Source organism: Plectrocnemia conspersa, unplaced genomic scaffold (genome assembly GCF_051122295.1).
Source record: "Plectrocnemia conspersa isolate PC_06_02 unplaced genomic scaffold, ASM5112229v1 ptg000002l, whole genome shotgun sequence".
Classification (NCBI taxonomy): Eukaryota; Metazoa; Arthropoda; class Insecta; order Trichoptera; family Polycentropodidae; genus Plectrocnemia; species Plectrocnemia conspersa.
The window spans coordinates 24,727,660-24,751,683 of NW_028277166.1; the positions used below are offsets into that span (position 1 = coordinate 24,727,660).

The 24,024-nt window shown below is 32.6% G+C and overlaps 1 protein-coding gene across 2 annotated transcripts in view; it reads right to left on the reverse strand.

Moving 5' to 3' along the window:
- Hers (Histone gene-specific Epigenetic Repressor in late S phase) overlaps positions 1-24,024 on the reverse strand; it is a 386,163-nt gene that overhangs the window by 289,172 nt on the left and 72,967 nt on the right. The window contains exons 3-5 of one of the 2 annotated variants that reach the window (XM_088205896.1): positions 21,824-21,865; positions 4,467-4,566; positions 444-563 (exon numbers count right to left, since the gene is read on the reverse strand). In XM_088205896.1, the coding sequence (XP_088062022.1) occupies positions 444-563; positions 4,467-4,566; positions 21,824-21,865 (262 nt within the window). The remainder of the gene's footprint in view (positions 1-443; positions 564-4,466; positions 4,567-21,823; positions 21,866-24,024) is intronic. The other variant, XM_088205897.1, reaches the window with a different exon arrangement.

Consider the following 24,024-nt stretch of genomic DNA (forward strand, 5'->3'; position numbering starts at 1 on the left):
TCATTGTTGTATATTTTTTGCGACGTTGTTTAAAACTCTCACAATTGTTGATGAATGTTTTTGAAACCGAATTAAATATATATACATTGTATTTACCACCCAACAATATGTTAACAAGAACGCGCAATAAACTCTATAGGAACTGACAAAAAAACATTCGACGATCGCTGTCGGTGAAAGAAACATAAAGCGAACAAGTGTAAATATTGAAACGTCGCAAGCGCCTCGAAAGCTTTGCGAGATGAGCTCGCGGATTACAAAGCGCATTTTCCGGAAAACCTGTATCTTTGAAAGCTCATATCGTTATTTAACCTAGCGAAGAAAGCGCGCTTTTATCGGTCTTGTGAAAATTTGACGGCGTAAACGACGAGTAAATTTTAGAATTATGACGTCTCGGTGAAAAATGGATTTGGCGAAGAATATAATAATGTGTTGTCTGTTACCTGATTGAGGAGATCTGTCTGGTTCCGTGTGATGATGAGGAGCGCTAAAGGCGCTGGAACATCCGGCTCGTCGTCCTAGAGAGCCTCCTACGGGACCCCGAAGTTCTTGGATAATTGAACCTAGAACAATTTTAATTAAAAAAAATATAATAATGCACTTAGCACTATAATATTATTGAAAAAAACTATGTAAATCTTAATATAATATGATTTTTTGTAAAATATTAATAATATTCCTTGTCGTCGCACGACAACGAACGGTGGCCCGCATTTGATTTTGAATAATAAATTCCGTAAACGCGTAATACACCAATCACAACATATCCAGTGACTGCTGTCAAGGGAGAAACAGATGGGATACGATGTGGCAAACGAACCAAATGCTGTGGTTGCGTACTTTGTTACAGCAAGACTCGTGGGGCCACAATTGTCTGATTAATATTTATTTCACAATACGTAAATGGATCGAGAGTCTATTTTAGTTCATTATTGTATATATTTGACCGCAATTCTTTAATTATTAAAAGTATTATAAATATATAGATGTGATTATATTATATAGAGAATATCCAAAAGCATTGTGCTTGACTAAATAGCTGATGGGTTTCTTATTAGTTTTATTGTTCTTTTACGATATATTAGGTGAGTTTAATTGATTAAAACTTAAAATAAAATTAATTTACACAAAATCATTGTGTAATTAAGTTGTTATTTAAATTATAAGCAATCGAGAAAATACGGTCGTTTTAAATGGACAAAAATTTAGTCGTAGAAAAACTTTACCAGTCATTTCGAATACTTTTTAATTAATGCTCAATATTTATCATCACCAAAATGCTTTTTTGCTATTAATAAATTTAGTTAATCTACAAGAGTATTTTATAGTTCTAAAATTAAGTGGCTGATTTTTAATTAGTCGTAAACGGGCTGTGATTGGAACAAGACCCGTAATAAATTACTATATTTTCATTTATTTCATTTCTAATATGCATTAAGAGTTGCTTTTTATTATTTTGGGCTCCTGTGTTATAGTGTTAAAAAATCAATATATCTTTTTGTATGAGTTTAAATCGAAACACACAACGGCACAGACTACAAGAAATATTAATTTAGGATTCGGTAAGTGATTTTAAGACGATGGTTCAAGAACTTTGAAAATGAGCCCCGTGGAAGACCTACATCTGATGTTGATAAAAAAAGATTGAGAAACACTTCAAACTGATTCATATATACTTGTTCGGGCACTTGCAGACTTATATATTTCTCCTGCAACTGTTTCACGACATATGCCATAGAAGAGGTATAAAAAATGAACAAATGAGTACTTCATGAACTGCTCCAAAGGCAGTTCGTGCGGTACCCACTAGTTCTTAGAAACAATAAAGAAACATTATTAGAGCTAATAATAACCTACGATGAGAAACGGATTTTTTATTATAAGCACAAGAGTTCAGGTGAATGCTTAGGTAGCAAACATTGTCCAAAATCAAGTTTTCAACCGAAAAAAATACAGTAATAGTAAGGTGATATTTTGGGGGAATTATTACAGCATAATCATAATATAGGGAAATTTAAACCATGCATTTAAAATTAACCATAAAACACCCAATGTAGGTAAACAGACTTGGAGCAATATTGCTAGACCTCATATTTCACTTATGCTGCAAAATTAAACGAATTAGGAATGAAAATTTCATCTCATTGCCTATATTCCCCTTACCTTTTTCCTACAGTTTAATATTTTTTAAACATTAAAACTTATTTTAACGAAACACGAAATTTAATAATAATAATGATATTACAAAAGCCATTGACGACACAAGTTTTAACAATTAATATTTTATTAAACAAGAGATTTATCCATTAACAAATGGTTGAACTAAGACCATTTCTAGAAAAAAGCTATTTTGATTAATAAACTTGTAGTATTCGTTTTCTGTATCACTAAAAAATCGGCAACTTCAAATGATTTTTTACAAAAAAAAGATTTACATTTTCTCTGGATTTTTTAAGAAATATATTAAATTGCTGACGTTTATATTATTTCTGTAATTTACACAAAATGACTCCGGAAAAATTTGTAATTTTTTAAATATAATACATTTGAAGAATGTGTATGGGGCAGGGCTGGATTAAGCACGTGCTTAGAACACCAAGGATAAGGGGGCACCAGAATTTTTCAGAAGTGTTGAGGTCAGTTATCTTTTATTGTAGATGAACAGATTGTCAGAAAAAAATGTGTTTGTAATTATTCTAAAGCTTTTATTTTGTTTTTGTAAAACTTGTGAAAAATTTATGAAATTGTATTTTAATATATGACAGACTTTATGAAAGATTTTTAGCTTTAGTTTCAGTTTTAAGTATGAAGTTTTGTTTAATATTCGGGGCACCCATAAGTTATAATACTAATACTCACGGAAAATCACTTTAAAATACCTGATTTAGAGCACACCTAAAAACATATTAATGTAGACACATGCATACATTAAGAAATATTTATAATGAAATAAAATATTTTTATATTGAAATTTTCGGAGGTAGCTTATTCGGTGGAACAGTAAAAAAATTAAATATGTAATTAAATAATATTTTCAATGTTTTGAAAAAATAATTAATAATATGATACCTCCACCTGCCACAAAGTTAGTGTGAGGCACTGCAGAAAAAATAATTTCTAGATATACTATGGAATGGATTTTACTTATCCATAAAATTGCAAATATGGAAAAAGCTTTTATGAATCAAAATTTGCATGAACCGAAAGGTTAAACCATAAAATAGTCGACTCTTATAACAATGTTTATTAATCCATAGTTTCGAAAAGGGGGCAATATCGCTCACCGAATCCAAGGGAATTTGGTGGGCGATAGAGAAGCCAAAGAGGACGACAAAGAATTGAGTAAGAGTTTTTTTTAAGAAAAAAAATGTTGTTTGAAACTGTTTTAGACATTTTATATTTATAATGACGTATATTTATTTTGCATTAAATATAAAGCGTTTAAGGATCTTTTGAAAGTGGCCGTTGTTGTAATCATGTTTTCTTGATACCTATGGATTAGGCCCAAACTGTTAGGGTACTTAGTTACAAAAAGTAATTATTATTTTTATAAGCAGAAAATATATAATTTTATTATCAAATATTAATTATTAATAGCATTAATTTTATATATATATTTAAATAGGCAAAAAAATATTCTCATTTTTTAACCACTTCCTGGTCACAGAACTTATATTAAATTACTTAAAACGCGATAATACGTCTGGCACGGACCCACCCTTTCTTGTGCAGCGGTATAAAAAATGCTGCCGTTGTAAAATATTTAAAAATATTTGTACAAATTTAATTTTTAACAAAAAGGTTATGATAATTCACTCGAGAAATTTGCTGATTTTTGAGATAAGAATTCACAAAATGCAAATTTCGGAATTGACTCTGGTATGACCAGGAAGGGGGTAATATTGGTAAAAATCTTTTGTAAAAGTGTAATTTTGATAATTTTTATTTAAAGTTGTTTTATTTTCAAACTTGTTATTTGCAATTTTAAAATTGCACAAGCTACATGAATATTAGGCGATAATAAAAAGCATATATGATCATTGCTATGTAACAATTTATTATTAAATGCAATAGAAATAGAAATTTGCAAAAATAGTCGATTAAAAATGTTGTCGTTAAAAAGTGGGCGATGAGTCAATTAAGTTTGATAATCTATGGTTTAATCCAATACAATGTTCTTAATGTTTTTGCCTAATTTATTGAGAAGTTTCGAGACGAAAGTGGTCAAGATATATTAAAGTTATTACTTATATAAAGTTATAGATTGTGGTTTTACTATTCAAATGTATTTAATTTAGCCAATATTTACATACAATTAATATATCAAGGTTCAAAAAAATATATATAAACTATTGGGTTGCACCAATGAGCCTCTAAAGGTATTAATCCGGCCCTGGTACGGAGCCTAACAGGTCAAGTTCCACCATTACACATAATAAATCAATGTAGAAATTGACATCAATTACCTTGATGTAGATGTGAAGCGACTCCTCCACCAGGCGGGTGCATCGAAGACAGGGCTCCCAAGGGGGTATATCCCGGGCCCGACCCTCCCGGTTGCAGCTCCTGCAAAAGAAATTATCCATACATAAATAAGTTGAGTCAAGCCATTAAATTACCGGGTTTATCAACTGAAACACTCCTCTATTTATAAATAAAAGGATTAACGCTTATCATAATTAAATAAAGAGCCAGTTCGACTCGTTTCGAAGCGTTTCAACCGTTAAATAAAAAATGTCATTCTTCGTTTAAAATGAAACACCGTGGGAGACCACTTAACGTATTAAGGTAAACGCCATTAATCACAAAGGATGAAATATTTATCGCATTGAGAATAGATAACGCGCATAACCTTATCGGCCAACAGCAATTTATTTTAAAGAAATTTGCCACCTCTACATAATTGGTCGTTAGGACTACAAATTTTACTACGGAAGGGCCATGAATATGGTAATTGGGAATCACGTCCACATCGGAATTCAAGGCACACGAACTGCACTTGAGAGGAAGCCGATTAAACTTTGGACTAGCCAGCAAAACCGCCGTTTCTCTTTTCTCATCCACTAGTCCAGCTCGACGTCTTGGATCTAGAGCGACTCCATTCGGAAACGCATGCAGCACAAGGACGCACCCACGGACAACCTGTCTCAAATGTTACGCAACGAACAATTTATTTTTGTCTTAATCAAATAAAGACCCCAGACTGTATAACCTCTTTAAATATAGGGATCTTTATAATTATGTGCTCAGACTGAATAGCCACGTCGATAATAACGAGTAATACGACGAAATGCAACGGGGCGAAGATTTGCATACGAAAGCAAGCAATTTGTCCGACTTGAAGGCCCGTTCCGCATGACGGAAACGATTTCAGAGTTGGGCAGATTGGCAACATTTTCAAGGCGATTAGTCGGCGGTGAGCGAGGGGGTTAAGTGGATTAAAACCGGGAGCCGAGAGTGGGAGAGAGAGAGCTACTAATAAGTCAAACGCTGCGAAAGAGGTCTGACGCGGCGTTCTTTGAGAGCCACGGCGCTATTGTAGTTTCTCGACGGCGCGATATGTTATCACCCCCGCTAAGGGTAAAAAGTTGAAGTACTGCAAAAACTGAGATTTTTACAAATTAATCACTGAAAATAAGAAATACGTCTAATTATTTCATAATATTATTATTTTTAAATTCTACAAACTGCTACAAAGAACTATGACTTTGCTTAAAGTCGTCTAAGATGAGTTAATTTAATTTTATACTTTTCTGCGAATTATTTCTTGGCATATAATTTCTACGAATTCGCGCAGTGCTGCGGAACTTAATTTTTAGACAATTTTGTTTTTTAAAGTTCTGTAACGATTGAGAAGTAAACATATTTATTTTTCCTTTAATATTATACATACATATGTATATATAATACATTATTTTCATAGCAATGTTTGTGGTGTTAACACTAGATATTCTGTATCGAGACAACCTAATAATTTATTCCCAGGATTTTTGCTGTCTAAGTCGTGGGAATTTAAAAAAAATAACCAGAAAATCGTGACTAGTAAAATTGATATATTTTGTATATTTAATGTTTTTAATAAAATCTGCATAGTCGAAAACACCCAAAATAAACCATACTTGCTTGGTATACAAGTAGGTTTAAGACAGTTTAAGATGACTCGCAAAAAAAAGGTCTAATTAATTTGTTACAAAACTTAACTATGTTAGCAATAAAAACTACTTTTGAGTTATCCCAAAAGAGTATGTATAAATATGACCAAGAATTATTGAGATGACTTTTTCCAGTGTAGAAAGTTTTGAAGAAAGCACTAATTGCATTGTCATCCTATCGATTGAAGAATAATTGAATAAGAAATTAATACACCATTAAAATAAATAAATTCAACGGTAAATAATAATAATAGATATAAACATTAAAAGGAATTTCATATCTTAGAATCTATAGTCTGTTTCTTTTAACAGAGTCACTTTGAGATCTATCTACATATTTCGTCATTATTCATAAGCGAAAAAGAAATGAAAACAAATTAACAAACGTGTATACATTTACTCACTACTCAAGGGGTTAAGTCTGTCATTTGTTGACCGGATTTTTTTTATAGCATCACATGATATTTTTCTTTGAATTTCGCAATTAATGTCAACATTTTATCATATGATTTAGATAGAATTTACATTAAAACAATAATCAATAAGCGAGCACCTGAATTTAATCATGATAGAGAAAGCATTGAAGATCATCAACGAAGTGGAAGGGATGCATTTTCTACCATTAATAAAAAACATATATACAGATCAAGAAATAGTCTCCAAGGAAAGGCTTCAAAATATTTTGAGAAATGCATTAAGAATGTCACTTATGCGAGTTGAGCTGATCAAGAAGTCAACCGAATTTCCGCTATGATACTGATCCGGATTGTTTGATTAAATCAAAGCAAAAGAGTTTCACCATTGACAACATTGTTGATAATGGATTACTTTTTAAGGGTAAAACCATAACAATATACTACTACTACTACTACTCGAACTTGTTACACCAACTTCGGTAAGAAATAAAGCGACTACTAACGAAGTATGTGCTGTTTGAGAGCTTATCTTCCCTATTCACCAAACCCTTCTCTGTTAGACTTATTTATTTCGAAGCCTTAAAAAAAACACATAAGAAGAAATTTAATCCAGCGAAAAAGAATATTTTAGAACTGAACGAAGCATTTTATCAAATAAGGATAACAGCATTAATAATAAATCTTTTCTGTGTTAGACCGTGAATCAACCTTAGTAAATAAGCAATTTAAATATTAATATGTTTAAATACAATAGAAGCCTATTCAAATAAGCAACATAAATAAAATAGATCAGTTAACTTGATTAATTCACCATAATCCACCAATTCGATCAGTTCGATTAAATGCAATGCGGCGAATTTCTCAAAAGCCGTCAACCGAGATTATCCTTCGCCAAGACTTAAAAACCAACTATTTCAACATCGGCGAGACAAAGTTTTCCGCGGGTATTACAAGATCGTCGGCGATTAATTCACTCCGACGTGGGGGTGCGCAATTGTGTGCCCCGAGATTATCGGATCGCGGCGAGTAGCGAATTATTAAGGGTTCGTCAAGTCGGGCGGATGGAGTATTCATCATCGTATACATACATAAACGGAGATAAACCAGACGACGTGTTAATTTGGCACCGCTGCGACGAGGGATCGCTTTCCGAATCCGCCTCTGGTTAAACGGGCCGGATTATTAAGTAATCAAAGCGTCGAGGGCGTTGTGTTCTATTAATAACGCGCGGTCGCGTAGAACGAAAATAATTATTTCTCTATTGAAAATTGGAAATTTTAGCGCAGTCTGTTTGTGGCGATTTTGTACAGTTTGTATTGTGGTCTGAGGCGCTGTTTAGTGGATACAAGTTGTAGTGCTATCAGATATCGATACTATATATACAAAAGATTCGTTTGCTTTGAAATGTCGAATTAGCGATTAGAAGTGAATTTGTTTAAGATAAAAATATGCTTTTATTATCAGACATTTAAATTGTGTTTACAATAAAGTAAGAAATTATCGTAAGGAAAAATAAAATTAAAATATTTCAATAATACAAACACGAGAAATAAAAAAATACATAATTGTCTAGGTATTTTTTATTTTATTTCCTGTGATGTTTTTTTATGACTTAATTGCATTAAGTGAGAAAAGATGATGCAATAGCTTAGGTTATGAATCAGTTTTAGCGACAGCTGTTAGCAAGAGGTAAATATTTTTCTCTTGTGTTGGCATTGCTATATTATTTAACTGTTGAAGACCTGCAGCACAGTCGACGTATCATATTGAACTATCGACAGAAAACTTTTCAGCTACGTTTTATGTAATAGTTTTATATAATACGTCATCATAGAATATGTACATATGTACGTGCCATTTATTATGAACTTCGTATAAGTCAGAAATTTAAATAAATTAAATAGTAATGTAGAAGATTTTATATAATATTGTGAAAATAATTGTAAATCAATACAATAACTGGTATTTTGAAAATTAGTATTAAACGAAATTTACATCTCGTTAATTTTTAAAGTGAAATATTCTTAGTGGCAATTTAATATATTTTGATTATTACGAATATATTTATAACAGTTTTTTTTACCCAGATCCTAGAATAACAGCATTTTATGATATAGTAATGCATGTTCAAGGCAAAATCGAATTTTATTCATGTGTCAAAATTTCATGATAATTTTCGATAAATAATTCTCGAGATAATTCTAATGAATAATATCGAAAAATCAGAAGCACTAGATTATTATATGCAATTCGTTTAAAATGCTCATCGACATAGAAAAGTTCTATAAAAAACTTGCAAACGATTTCAATAGTGATTTGAATATTTCAGAATTACAATTCAATTGCAAAATAAAGTAAAAATAAAACTTAAAAACCAGCAATAAAAAACGATTTTATTCAAAAGTATGTGAAAACTATATGCTACAAAAAATTAACTTATGAATTTATTAATTGATATATTGAAAAGATTTAAGATATTAAAAAAATACATTTTAAATGCATTGATAGACATGAATCAGCTCAATAATTTTACAGAACATCTAGCTGCACAGTTAACGTAAAGGTCATCCAAAACGACCATTTTAAACATGCAAAGGAAAAATAAGATAATACACTATACCACATTTGCGTAACTAAACAGACACCCAATTAGCACATATGTTCATAAACCGCTCTTTATCACTAAAAAACTAACCTTTTCTGCATAAAAAATTCAATAAGACAATGCGTCTCACCTGCGTAAAAACCAATATTGTAATCTACCCCTTGCATTAACCACCTTTGAAATCATTCCACCTTGCAGTTTCACTTATTTGTTGGTCGAATAATTAAGCGGTACAATTTGCCCACCAATATCCGCATATGTGATTACGCATATCTACGTCATATATCACAGGCTTACTGGAAGTGCCGAATCTTAGAAGTGACACATTTTTTTTTGAGGTATTAGCACGATGCACATAACAACCCAGTTTTAGTAATGCTGTCGTGTGAAGCGCATCTTGTTTTCATCTGCTCGAATGAATATTCGAAAAATACTGTTTATAAAATATAGTCATATATAGGAGTGTATGTTATATAACATTAGGTTATTCGGAAATTAATGTCGATTTTTGTATTGGTCAGTTTGGATGATTAATTGCGCTCTACCTGTCGTTGTGTCAACAAGTGTCTTGTTATTTTTCGGTTCATCAACATTCGGGGCATGCATTTTAACAAAAAAAAAACCACCGATTTGCGATTGACCGAAGATTTCTTATGAAATTGGATGCTATTTGAGTTTTTTTAAATATCTGCAACTATTGCAAAAAAAACAGTTGAGTTGTATTGGGGGACGTATTATATTCGTAAGTGCCAGAGATGGTTAAAAAAAATTCAGGTGGGAGATTTCGATATTAAAAACAGTTTTGGATGTAAAAGACTTGCAAAATCAACTGGCAGAGAAGCTCGGATTCTCCGAATCATATGAAAAAATCGGGAAGAATTGGAGGAAAGGCGTATGGATCCCGCACGAGCTGAGCGACGAGAACAAAACAGCACATGTGCGCACTTGCCGAGAACTCGAGAAGAAAAAACACCGTTTTTACACCATCTGGTGACTGGAGAGAAGAAATGGATGCTATATGAACACCGTAGACGTAAATAACAATTATTATCAAAGAAGCAGGTAGCAAAACCAACGGCGAAATCCGGACTAACTGCAAAAAAGTATTTTTGTGTATTTTATTGGATAGTGTAAGAATCATACACTAGGAAATTCTTGTACCCGGTAAACAATTACAGGAATAATGCATTGTGAGCAGTTAAAAGGTATAAAAATATTAAAAGAGAGGGGGCATAAAATTTTATCTAACGAGCACTATTCTTTTTTTTAAATAATTTATCAAGAATAAAAAAAAGCTTTTTATTGTTTCATTTTCAAATCGACATTAATTTCGTTTTAAAAATTAAATAATAGTTTTAAATTTTAATTTAATTTAATGTACAGCCCTAATAAAAAATAGCGAAAGAAAGTAATATAGAGAAAAACAATGAGTTTAATCGTCCACGTCTTATGATGCTCATAAGCGACGAAAAAAATAAGAAGCAATAAAAGAAGACGCTGATAACCAGCCATTTGAAGAATTGTCAAGAGTAACTTTCACTGCTGATAACACCCCGAAGGACTTGGTTGCCGTTATATAAGAATTGAATATATACAACAGATACAAACCGCAAATAAAATCTAAAAATAAATATTCGTATATGTGAATTGCCAAAGACGTCTCAAATCAAGAATATAAAATATCTGACACTTTGTCACATCGGCAGACAATCACACAATTAGAGACGGCAGACAACCAGACCGAGACCGAGAACAAACAACAACAAACGTGAGACCTCAGAACAGGATCATCAGATCACCTCTCCACCAAATTCTCCATCGACACTCAGTCTACGAAATATAGCTCATCACTATTTCTCTGTGATAAATTGTACTTAATAACAATAAAAGTTTCCGGCGCCTATTTTGGCTGTAGTCACACCTTTTCGGCCTCAAAACCCGAAAAATATATTAGTATTGGGTTGAGAGTAATTATTTTATCCTAAAAAACGGTTAAAATAATAACTAAAGCACATCGCAGAAAACATTACTTTTTAATATTTATAATAAATTATTTCAATTTATTAAACAATCCATTGTGTTAGGAAATATATTAATGTATTTTCATTCAGAAATAACATTACTGTCAAAATATATGTTAGAAAATCTTTTTTGGGCTTTGATTTACAAATAAACAAATCATAGGTGTGAAAATATTGAAGATGGTGAACAAAGCATACAAACATTAGCGCGAATAGAGCATTCTACTTCAGGATTATTAAGTTTAATACCGCTATTTAAAACGCAACATCTACAAAAAATAGGAGTATGTAAATATGTTATGAATAAAAAAATATATAAAAAGCTAATATTTAAAGTTCTATAAAATATTTCTTGAACATCTGTTGAAAAGCTTTGTAATGTATCGGTTTATTCAGTATTCACTACGAAGCTCAGTACAGTTGTAAATGAAATATGCAGATCGAAAATTCGTTTTAAAGAATTAATATATAATATCAATGCTTTTTGTTTTTATTTTATAGCACCTTTGTTCTTTATATTGATTATAAAACATTCATTCAAAATACGGTTTAAATCCTGGAAAGTAAAAATACCAGGTAATGAGAAAAGCTAGTGACCAAAGAACGTATTCGGTATGCTTTGTTTTAGGAGTTCTATCAAGCGACAAAGGCAACGTTAATGGCAGATAAGTTATGTAAAGTTTACGACGGGGAACTCTTAGTGCAAGTCAGAGCAAGCGGTGGTTTCAGAAGTTTCGTTCTAGGGACAACAACCTCGTTCTGTAAGATCCTCGAAGTTGTAACGATTAAAGAATTAATAGAGAAACTTTAATTCATTCATCGGCTCCTAAAAATATTGGTAAAACCTCTATATGGGAGCATCTGCAGCAAATAATGAATGTGTATGTGGCATTAAATCTTAAATATCTGTTTTAATCGATAATTAAAAGTAAAATATATACATTATTAAGCATATCTTAAAAGTTTGTGTTTTTATATTCAAATGAAAACCACATATTTTTTAGAATATTTTTATTGCGTAGTCTGTACCAAATTAAATTATTTTTTACGTGATTCATACGATTATTTAAACGAGTAACATACTTTCAGTAAGAACACCTATTTTGGGACATTATTGCATATGTTCTACAACTTTAAAGCGTTCTGAATACCGAACACAAATCATAAAGTGCAGAGTGCATGTAAATCAAATTTTATATTAATATGAGTTAAACATGCTAAAACACACTTGCGAATATCCATAAGCTGCGCGATGCACATTGCGGATATTCTGAGTCTCCACATCGACAATTTGTGCCACATTGACATGCCCGTTCTGCCATAGCGGACGTCCAGACGATCGCTATCTCGACTTTCAATAAGGATTTTCAATATCCCCGAAGCATTGTGGATGTGAAGTGGCCGAACCAAAGTTCGACCGAAAACCACATCCAGCCACAGTTATATGTACATGTCGATGCTCCAATCTAATGTGCATTCGCTGATAGATCTTTATGTCTGGTTTGATTTTACTAGAACTAGCGTACAACGAATATGCACCTACTGTTATATAATAAATTTTTTTGGCATAAAATATTTTTTATCCCAAACAATGCTTCACGTTTAACTCGACTCAACGGAACTTGAATTTACATAAAGACGCGATCAAACTAAAATCTAAATATAAAAAAAAATAGTTCGACCCTCTCAATTATTGTGAATATAGTTTGCACAAGTTGTATCTAAGAAAGATTTAATTTTAGTCATAATATTTAAATTTAAAAGTCCACAGACAAGATTCAATTTTATGATGAAACTAAAGTAACAAAGACAAAAATGGCAAAGAAATATTTCAGAAGCATTATTGTTTTGCTTTTGTTTGTGAGCGTGGGATAATTTTAATATATTTATTTATTTATTAAAAATGCGTCACGATGCTAATGCGTCACGATAGTCAAAAGTATAAATATATCATAATACATATAAATATATAGTATGCATACATACAATTTCATGAATTTGTTTATCGTAAAAACACGCGAAAAGGCTCACCCGTCCCAATATATTGTTGACAGCAAAAATCTGCTTCTACTATGAGTCAAAGGATTAACAGAAACTTTATAAAGTGCCGATCATTGTCAACTCTCGATTATAAACTTAAAGGATCATAACATTTTATAATTTTCTATTTATGAATCTATGAATCACCTAATTGTACAAGCAGAATTTGCTCTTTTCATATTTTCAAAAGTAAAGAATACATATTTTTGTTACTTCTAAATGGATATCTAATCAAATAATTTATTCTGTGTAATTGATAAAAAAAAAACTTTTCACAACTCTTGTTAGAGAGCTATCCATCAACAGATGGATAACAAGCGATCAAGACTCTAACGATCATTGACGGTAAATAATAACAATAGACTAAGCCCGTCAAATTTATTTATTTATTAAAATTATAACCATCGTGACCTGACAGGCAAACCTAATGCGTCACGAAAGTCAAAAGTACTAATACATCATAATACATACAAATATAAACAAGACAAAACAACAGACACAAATCACCTCAACAGGTGTGCATTGTCCCATACGAACTGAACCAAAACTCCATATGTGCAAGAAAAAATGTCAATATTACTATGGACAGAATTGAGCAGATAAATAGCCTTGGCCAGAGAAGAGTTGGCAAGTGCTCCAGTTCTACACTTAACAGGCAAGAATAGTGGACGCGACCGAGAACTATAACCACCTTCAGGAGCCCACATTTGAAGCTGCTCGAGCACTGAAGGATTGTCTACGATGCCCTTGAGCAATTTCCAGAAGTGTTTAATTACATAAACACTTCTGCGAGTCGACAAAGAAACGTATCCCAGGGCTCCCAAAATAAAAGCACTGGGAAACAAGAACGGATAATACCCGTATTCCTTCAAGTATAAATATCGAAGAAATTTACGTTGTACTTTTTCCAGCTTCAATTCATTACATTGATTCATTACGCCTAGGATCCAAATGATAGAGCTAGTTTCTAGTATGCTGCGGACTAGAGTATCATAAAGAGTGCGCAATACTAAAGTATTCCTGAAGTAACGCGCATTTCTCAAGATAAAACCGAGCATTTTTAAGGATTTGCTATGAGTCTCTGCAATGTGCTGGCTAAATTTCCAACGTTCTTCGAAAGTCACTCATAAATCCTTAGTTGAAGAAAACCTTTCCAGAAAATATCCGCCTAGATGGTATGAATATTTTGCCGGCGTTAACGACCTTGAAAATGAAATTGTGTGACATTTCTTTACACTGAAAGGCAATTGGTTATAGCAAGCCCATTTCCATATAGAGTTGAGATCCTCCTGTAGGTCGAGGGAATCAGAAATCGAATGCATTTTCTTGTAAATTTTCAAGTCATCTGCATATAATAAAAAATCTGAATGCTCTATTGCTGTTTCTATGTCATTAATGAACAATAAAAACAACAATGGACCCAAATTGGATCCTTAAGGTACTCCAGTAGGGGTCTTATATCGTTCTGAAAAGGAGTTATTATACTTGACGAATTGATATCTATTGGTCAAGTAATTTGAGAATAGATTTATGAGATCTTCAGAAAACCCGAAATTAGATAACTTTTTTACAAGTAAAGCATGGTTAACTTTATCAAATGCTTTTTCAAAATCTGTGTATACGACGTCCACTTGTACACCAGAGTCCAATGATTTTGAAACATAGTTAGACAAAACCATTAGATTAGTGACAGTGGATCGAGATTTACGGAAACCATGTTGTTGGTCGAGAAGCATACACCTGCAATGATTAAAAATGTAAAAATATAATAGAGTACTCGACTTTTTAAAACGCGCAGGTAGCCGGGTACCCAGTTCCAGTTCGAATTCCTAGATATACTGTACGTTATCAGTCTACATTAGCTAAATTTGAAATTTTTCAATATACCCGTCGATATTTCACCCTCAAGGGCAAATCGCCAGTGCAATTCTGCATTCGGCAAACACTAGAAAACGTTTTACGCATACGTCGCCGCCATATTGCGCCGCCGTTGAGTGCACGTATAACGACACAACACGTAGTAGACACGTATGCGTTACGTAACGTAACAACGTAATAAAGCGTCGCTACAAACCAAGCGCTCAACACGGAATTTACCGGGAAAATCAGCAGAGACACCAACGACGCAACGGTTATTAGCAATTTCGGACAGAATGCAACGTGCTTAAAATTCAATCGAAACGATTGAGGGTAACGTGATATTTAATTAATAAACGTGTTGTTCGTGGCGGACAGGGATCGTCCCGATTTGGGTCAGTGGGTCGAATTAATGGAATAGTTGAGGGCTGTTGTTGTAATAGGCGACATAACGCACGCGTTACGTATACGATGTTTATTCCGTATCCACATAAAGTATGCAATAGGATCGTCCGACATTTTCTTGGGACGTTACAATCTTGTATTTCACACGCCACACACGTGCATATTTAACGGAAGGGTGACGCATTTGAAAGCATGAAATTACATTACCAATCAACTTATTGTGAAAGAACAGTTAAGTAATGGAAGTATTTAACGTATTAATATATACACACCTATGCAATTGATTATCGAAAAATACGTCATATGAAAGGACAGGAAAACATTTTGGAAATTAATTCTTAATCAGAATTTTTATACACTTAAAAACGAACCAAGGAGAAAAGCAAGTGTCCACACAAGAATGTGCATCAACAGACTGCGTCTAAGAATAATTCAGCGGATTTTAGGGATTGCAGATTCGCCCCCTAGATACACACCGACACAATTATAAATTAGCTCACTTTTGTTTGACTTCATTTTTAGATTTTACATTAGAAATAACAAATATCATGGGAAAAAAATTTAAATATGTTAATTAATGTTATTTTCTCAAAACAAATTTGAGAAAATTTTAAGAGGCTAATTTCTCATTTCTCGAGACATCTTCAAATATATCAAGAATGTCTAAAATTAAATTATTGCAAATATTTTGAAATGATTTATAAGCGCTGTAGTTTTTAAAATAAATAGTGGCAAATTCACAGCTGCATTCAGAGCAGGTAGTGAGAAAAGGAGCAAGGATTTATCATTAGCACTGCCAAAACATTATTTGGTAATATACATTTTATGACCAAACATATTAGTTGCGATAAGCAAGCTTTGGTTCTGACTTTCTCAAATATTTGCCGGTCAAAAAACATTGATTGGTATTGAATAATATATTTTTTAAATAAATAAATATTCAATTGAACTGTGTGAACGCACAGCTTAAAATTAACAAGCCAGCCTCTTATAATCCTTAACGTCCAGATCATATCGATAGTCCGGCGTCTCTAAAAAGGAAAGCACGAGCAAAACACGAGTGAAAATTTGAGAAAATTTTTTGGTTTCGCCAAATCATACACGCCACGGTTTTAGCAGCGCGGGAGCGAACTGGGTGTTTATCTCCGTGATTACGAGTCGTCCGTCCGTCGCGACGGCGTCGTCTATATTCAAATTAAACTACCCTTCGGACACGTATAATGAAAGAGAGCCAGCCCGTGTTTACACTAGCGCTACCAGCCACCTGCGAACGGTTAATCCCGGCAATTAGCACACCCTCGTCGCGTCGTGAAAAAGGCGTATTTTTTCATCGAGACCCATTCGTATGGTAATGATGTTGTGAGAACAACAAACTGCTTGCTGACTTTTCGACGACGTATCAAAGCTTATCTAAGGCGCGATTCTCAGGGCGCAGTGCAGTAATGATGCATTGCGATAATGGTAATCACGTTTTCCTACAGCGCTGATGAAGCGCGTGTTAAACGTATGCAAATCTGACACGTGCGCGTGTTATTAGTAGTCGCGTCGAACTGTTTGCGTCGGCGTTGTTTCTGCTGAATTAATTGTTTTTAATAGTCTCAACAGTCTGTAAAGTCGTAAACATTTAACACATAATAAAGCAAATATACTATTTTTTAAATAGAAAATTTCATGTTTAGGAATTCATCATACTAGCACATCGAAGAATTATCAAGCAAGATCGGTACTTTGTAGTTTACTACCCAAATGTGTTAAGAAAACTATTGACAAGAGCTGAAAAGAGAGTTTTTGGATTTTTCATAAATTGTCCGATCACTGCAGAATAACGAGAATCAACACATGTACTCTTTTGTGAATATAATAACAATTACAGCTATTTCTCTAAGATCAGATCACTACGGATGAAAAATGGGTCTTTTATTTAAACGTGATTAAAAAAACGTTAAAATTTAAGCTCCTAAAATGCACCCTTAAAATAATTTTCCTTGTGTATGACGGGATTGCAAAGAATTGTTTATTTTAAAGTGTAAAGATAAAGTGCAGTGGCGAGGCTAGGGTTTATGCCACCCGGGGTGCTCGTTAACATTACCCCCCCCCCCATACAATTATCTAATACAAAATCTGTAACTTGATACATGTCTTCAATATGCCTAAACTTTTCATGATAGGTGGCTTCTTTTTAACCCCTACCCATAGTCACGCTACATACTCTTCACATATTATATGCATATAAAAAAAGGTGCAAAAGTTTTCAAACGTTTCAAGTTTGATGAAATAGACTAATGATTATCAGGCATTTATTTATTTTAGTACGAGCTTCATAAAATCGGCATTTGTTAAACTGTTATTTATTATTTTAACATATTTAACTTAGCGTATTAAATTTAAGAACCGAATTACACGGTCCTTTCATCGCGAAAATTCCGCCCCCAAGCAAGTGCCGCTCGGGGTGGTCCGCCCCCCCCCCCCCCACATTTGAGTTACGCCTCTAAGCAGAAGCGAAAAGTAAACATTAAACTCGATTGAGTGTTGATTAAAAAAAACAATCTGTAGTGAAAGTGAATAGCCAAAAAAATATTCTCCAACATAAAAATACATTGCTAAATTGCCTATGGATAAAATCTCAACTTTGGTTGGAAAGTTTTATTATAGCTTCCATATTTACGGGTCTTTACTCCTTCTGAATACCAGTTGTATTTTTTAAGGAAAAAGTATTCAATGAACTAAAATAAGTGAAATTGGTTGTTTTTGATTGTTTTATTTTTAAACCACAAAATTATTACAAAAAGGGCAATAGTAATGCATTAGAAAGATAGACGGTAAACCGATAAAAAGGAAATTACTGAAAAATACTATCTGAGTTTCTTTTTGATAAAAATGACATTACCTCTGGGTATACATCTTATATATTACTAACTGTTCTAAGCCGTCGCTTCCGGACGCACATAGCTTAAAATGAAACATTTTCTGTTCAATTATCTACTCTGTAAATCGTATCGCTTTGTATGAACGGTGTATAATACAGGTAAACAAAGGAAATATATTTAATTAAAATATTAAAAATAAAAATTAAATTTGCTCCGATTAATTTTTGAGCCGCCGGTAATGCATTCAAAACAAGCATTTAAATATAAAACAAGATGGCCGACATTAACGTGACAACAGTTTTAAATAATTATTATTTATAAATAAAATGTTGCTATGCGACAATCATTTTTTCATTAATTCGTCATGTGCCTTGCTCCATTTGACTGAATATAAATAATCGGATTGCAAATTAACTAGGTGTGTTATAACCATGAAAATTAAATATATACATAATGTGTTGAGGATTAGAAGAATACATTGATTGAACTAGGTAAACAATCATAAAACAATCTTTGTAATGAAATCTTCAAATTTTGAATTCTCGGCGACGGGCTCCGTGGCCGAAAAGCGAGTTTTTCTTTTTATAAATAATCGGATTGCAAATCAACTAGGTGTGTTATAACTATGAAAATTAAATATATTTATAATGTGTTTAGAATAAGAAGAATACATTGATTAAATTAGATAAACATCCATAAACCAAACTTCGTAATGAAATCTTCAAATTTTGAATTCCTGCCACCGGGCTCCGAGGCCAAAAAGAGAGTTTTTCCTTTCACAATACATAAAAATTATTGTTGTTACTGATTTAATGCACATATTCGTTAGATTTAAAGAATTGCAAATAAACCGGGTACGTTTTAAACGTGAACGTGTAATATACCCTTAGTATATATGAGGATTGAAAGTTAATGTCGAACAAATTGGCGCCGTCGCAGTGGGAACACTATATATATCAGCCAACGGACAGCTTATAAATGTGTAGTTTCTTGGATATAATCTTATAAACGACATTTTACAATGATTATAAATATGTGATTGCATACCTGGGATAATCGATAGCCAAAATATCTAAGAGTGGGTTACTTTTAATTCCAATGTGGCAAAATATGTATACGTCATGGTTTTTGTTCAATTTTTGTTCTGTGCCATCATTCCTCTTTCGGAATAGCCAAATTCAAGATATTCAGTTACATCAAACTTATTTAGTATGTTCTTTATAAAGAGATAATACTTGCTGACAATGACTTCAACATGAAAAGATTCACTCTTTGTTTATATATACCAATTCTACGTTGTAGCCATTTAGGACATCAAATTATTCCATTATTGTTTCTGAAAAATAATAAGACTTTTTTCAAGAGTAAACATTAAACAAAATTATTACTACTAATATAATCCATAAATTAAATTTAAACGACAACCTAAGAACAAAATTGACGGAAGTTACTGTAGAGGATTAAGCACGTAGATTGGCATCTCTTCATCTTCTTCAAAATTGTCGCAATATGTCATATATTAATTGCTTGCCATACGTAAATGTTATTAGATCTATCATTGCTTCTGAAAATGAACTGTAAACGATACTACAATATATAGTGGGTAAAATGTAACTTTTTGTTTACACTAATACGAGATTTTTCATTATTACTAGCATTATAATATGTTTAATTAATTTTGGTATGTATACCTTTAATTGCCAAATCACCGCTGTTTGTCTTTTAATATTAGATCCTGGAAAGTCAATAGTAATTTTGTTAGAATAACCGTGATATATTATTCATATAACGAAACACTTACTGGCACACTCATAATTAATAGTTTTGATTATATTGTCTATAATGCCAAATGCTACATCACTTTGAATCATCTTCAATTGACAATTGTAAGAAAAACGCCGTGATTAATGAGAAGTTATTTTAAAGAACAGAAAAGGAAAGACGGGGCATTTGAAAGCGAAATGCACAGCTATAAGTCTTAAAAGAGAACGGTCTTTTTCATCGTAGTTATTAATATGCCTATCGGTATTTCTTCATAGAAGATATGGATCAAAAAGACTTTTGGATGTTTTGTCAAGTTTAGGGATTTCCGCTTCATATAGTGATACTGTAAAATATGAAATTTCAGCTGTTTATCACCCACAGCCTCGTAATCAACCATCAGAGTCAGATGCCTTAATACAGTATGCAGCGGACAATGCAGATATAAATATTTATACTCTTGATGGCTATAATACTGTTCATATAATGGGAATGATAAAAATAATAACTCTAAATTCTGCAGTTATAAAATAATAACTCTAAATTTGGCAGCAGTATCACATCCTTTATAGTGTATGAAAAGCAAGTCGTACCTGGATTGAGCAGGATTCAAGTTCAAAATTTTAATGATGTAGAAGAACTAACAGAACAAATGTTTAATGTAGTTGATTTGTTGTGGATGTACGGAAAGTGGATAAATATCTCACCGTTGCCAGGGTGGAATGGATTTATTGAACAACTTACAAAATACAATAGTAACTTCTCGGATTCTGTTTCTTACTTTTATTCATCATCCTGCGAGTAATATGGACACAATTTACACCACATTACAGTGTGCATATAAACACTGCCAAGAAACATGGACAAAGAACATACCTAATAACTTTTGATCAGCCGTTGTACATAAAAGTACATGAAATCGTAGCTGCTTCAGATGCTAACTCAGACTTGTAGAGATTTTTGAAGATATGGAGATTGAAAGTTATAATGCTTTAGATGGGTTCATTGAGCAGATAACAATTTGCGATGTTTCCTATGAAACTGTAGAAGAATGTGCAGGTAACTCTGGCTCCGTAGTTTACATAGCGTTATCCTATAAACAGATGCGCACTTTCCACTCCCCGCGCTATATCTCAAAAACTATAAATCATACGAAAAACTAAATTATAACAAACTTGTAGAAAATTTTATGTTCTATAAGTTTTGTAAAACATCTAATGACGTGCGACGCAAAGGAGGCGAGATATTTGCAAAACAAGATTTTTATTACCTTTGTCATCTTGATTAGCAGACATGATATCTTATGAGACTTTTCAACCTATCTTTAGAACGCCAAAACAAAGGTCCGTGCAAAATTTTAGCATTTTATCTCTCAGATTAAACCCTTATTTGACTGTCCTACAAGACCATAAGCGACCCTTAAGTTGTATGGAAAATCACTATAATATAATGATAGACATATTATTATTAGCCATGTTACACAAACATTATTTTTCAATAAGTAAAAAATAAATATTTATAAGTGTACGTGGTGAAAAATATTATTTGCAGAACATGAGATAAAAATATATATCTATTATTATATTGTAGTAGAGTACATTTTTGTAATGATTTTTTTTTGTACTCTGTATGTACACTACATTATATAAATATTTGCATGATGTTAGTGAGCGATTTAATTAAATATAAAAATACTCACAACTTTTGAAGTAGCACTATCGCGAGGGTTGTCTTTTTCAGGCTATTTAAAAGGAAAAAATCTCAGTAAATAACATAACAAATTGTTTAAAATTCAAGTTAGTGTTGTATTAATCGTTATTCTTTTATGAATAATTTATAGTAATAAACAATAAAAATAAAATAGTTTTATAAACTTTCTACGTATATACGACGGCAAAAAACTTAAAAAATATCACTATAAATCGTGATAAAATATTTATGTTTAGTATGTAATATCCTACATAAATCTTCATTAAACTGAAAGCAGATATGTACATACGTCAAATTTAGGTCACGATAAAAAAATACCTAGAATCGGAATATACCCGTGAAAAGCTCACTCGCTACCAACAAGAGCGTAAACAAACCGATGCGGTCTCTTACCGTGTTTTCATCTGATTAATAAGTCCGTTATCGTTAATGTGAACAAACCTGATGAGGGGTGAAACTGCCGAAAGCACAATGATTGTTGAGAAAAGAAGTACACGCGTATTTCTACGAAACGAAGACTAAAATCGATCGGGAACGTTTTCGTTTGGGGGAAAGAGGAAAAACACATTTACGAGCTTTTCATGGTGTGAAGCTTTATTCGACGTGCTAATGGCACGGTTATTGAGCTTGTGCTAATTTTCTTTTTTAAACTCGAAAGAAAACTATTCGGGAATATTATAATGCAGTAAACGGGATTTCAGCTCTGAAATGGGAAAATATTCCGAAGAGCGTTTTCGTGGATGTCTAGACAGTTCAGACACTGGGTAAAACTTGGGTTTGTGGGTAAATGCGCTGACCCACTTCGCGACCGAGAACCTTTTCGGTCAATAACGATAATAATGTCTATCGCGGTCTATGAGGGATACTAAGTAGCGGAAACAGGCGGAACGAAAGTCGAAATGCTCTTAAACGAGATTCTTACATAAAGATGTACCTATACATTTAAATAGGTATGCATACAAAAATACTTAAGTAAGTTTTTTTTCTGTTTTTAAATATATCTGGATTAAATAATAAAAGCAGTCCAATCTTCAATGAATTCTAACCCAACGCACCGGCGTCCCAATTCGCCTTTTTCGAGGGGACAAATCATGAATTTATGCATTCGAATTTCCAAAACAGATATGTATCTACATAACACAATTCGACACGGTCGCCGGCAGACGATCTTATCTTATAGCTATGATTATTCGGTCAGCCGTGTTTTCGTTTCGATACAGTAATGACCCAGATAGCTGACAAGGACGCTCGTCGGCGGCTGTGTTTATTGTGAAAATCGCGTGATTTATGAAGCGCCACTATTATTATAATTAATCAAAGCGTATTAAAATGTGAAAAATTTCAACTCAAAAACTAACAGGAAAACCATTAATTCCGACAGATTCTCTAGGCTCGCGCCGCCGATGGAAACTGTAAATTAAGTTCGCAAAGTAGTTCACAGAGTCGAGAGCTAATGACCGGGAATGGCGGGTACGTTTTTCTCCTTAAACGGAAACCGTTCATAATAATTAATGACAAACGGTTAACGAGTGACGCTGACGGGGAAATAATAAAACATGATAATTCTCGCTTTTTTGTTGTTGAAAAAATAAGTAAATCAAAAAGTCGCGAAATTCCTCGTGAGCGTGGAGTAAGTTTCCCGAGTGCTAATCGGCTTATAAAAGTTCGGTAAAGTACCTACTCTCTACGCTATGGCGATAAGGCAACAAAAAACGTCTGCTATATATTACGCTGGTAATGGTGAAAAAAGGGTTAATGATAACGTTATCAAGATACTTTGTCGCGGTTTTATATTAGTAAATAATAAACGAAGAGTAGATAAACAGTAACTTTTTACACGCAGAAGATTCTTCCGGCAATCAATATTGTCACAGTATTAAATTTAAATCTCATATTGAATACAATATGGTAAGTATTATATAATACATATATAATAATAAAAAAAGAAACTACTAGTTAATATATAAAATAAAATATAAATAAAAGGTGATTTTTGTCAATACAAACGTCCACCAAAAATAGATAAGTATGTAAGAAACCATGGTCTAGGAACTGTAAAACATATTATATAATATGAAAAAAGATATAACCGTATTATAAGATGATGATAGCTCGTCGTAGATAGGATACATCATGCAATTCTAACTGTATGAAAATTATGCATTACTAAAGAATACTTTGAAATTTATG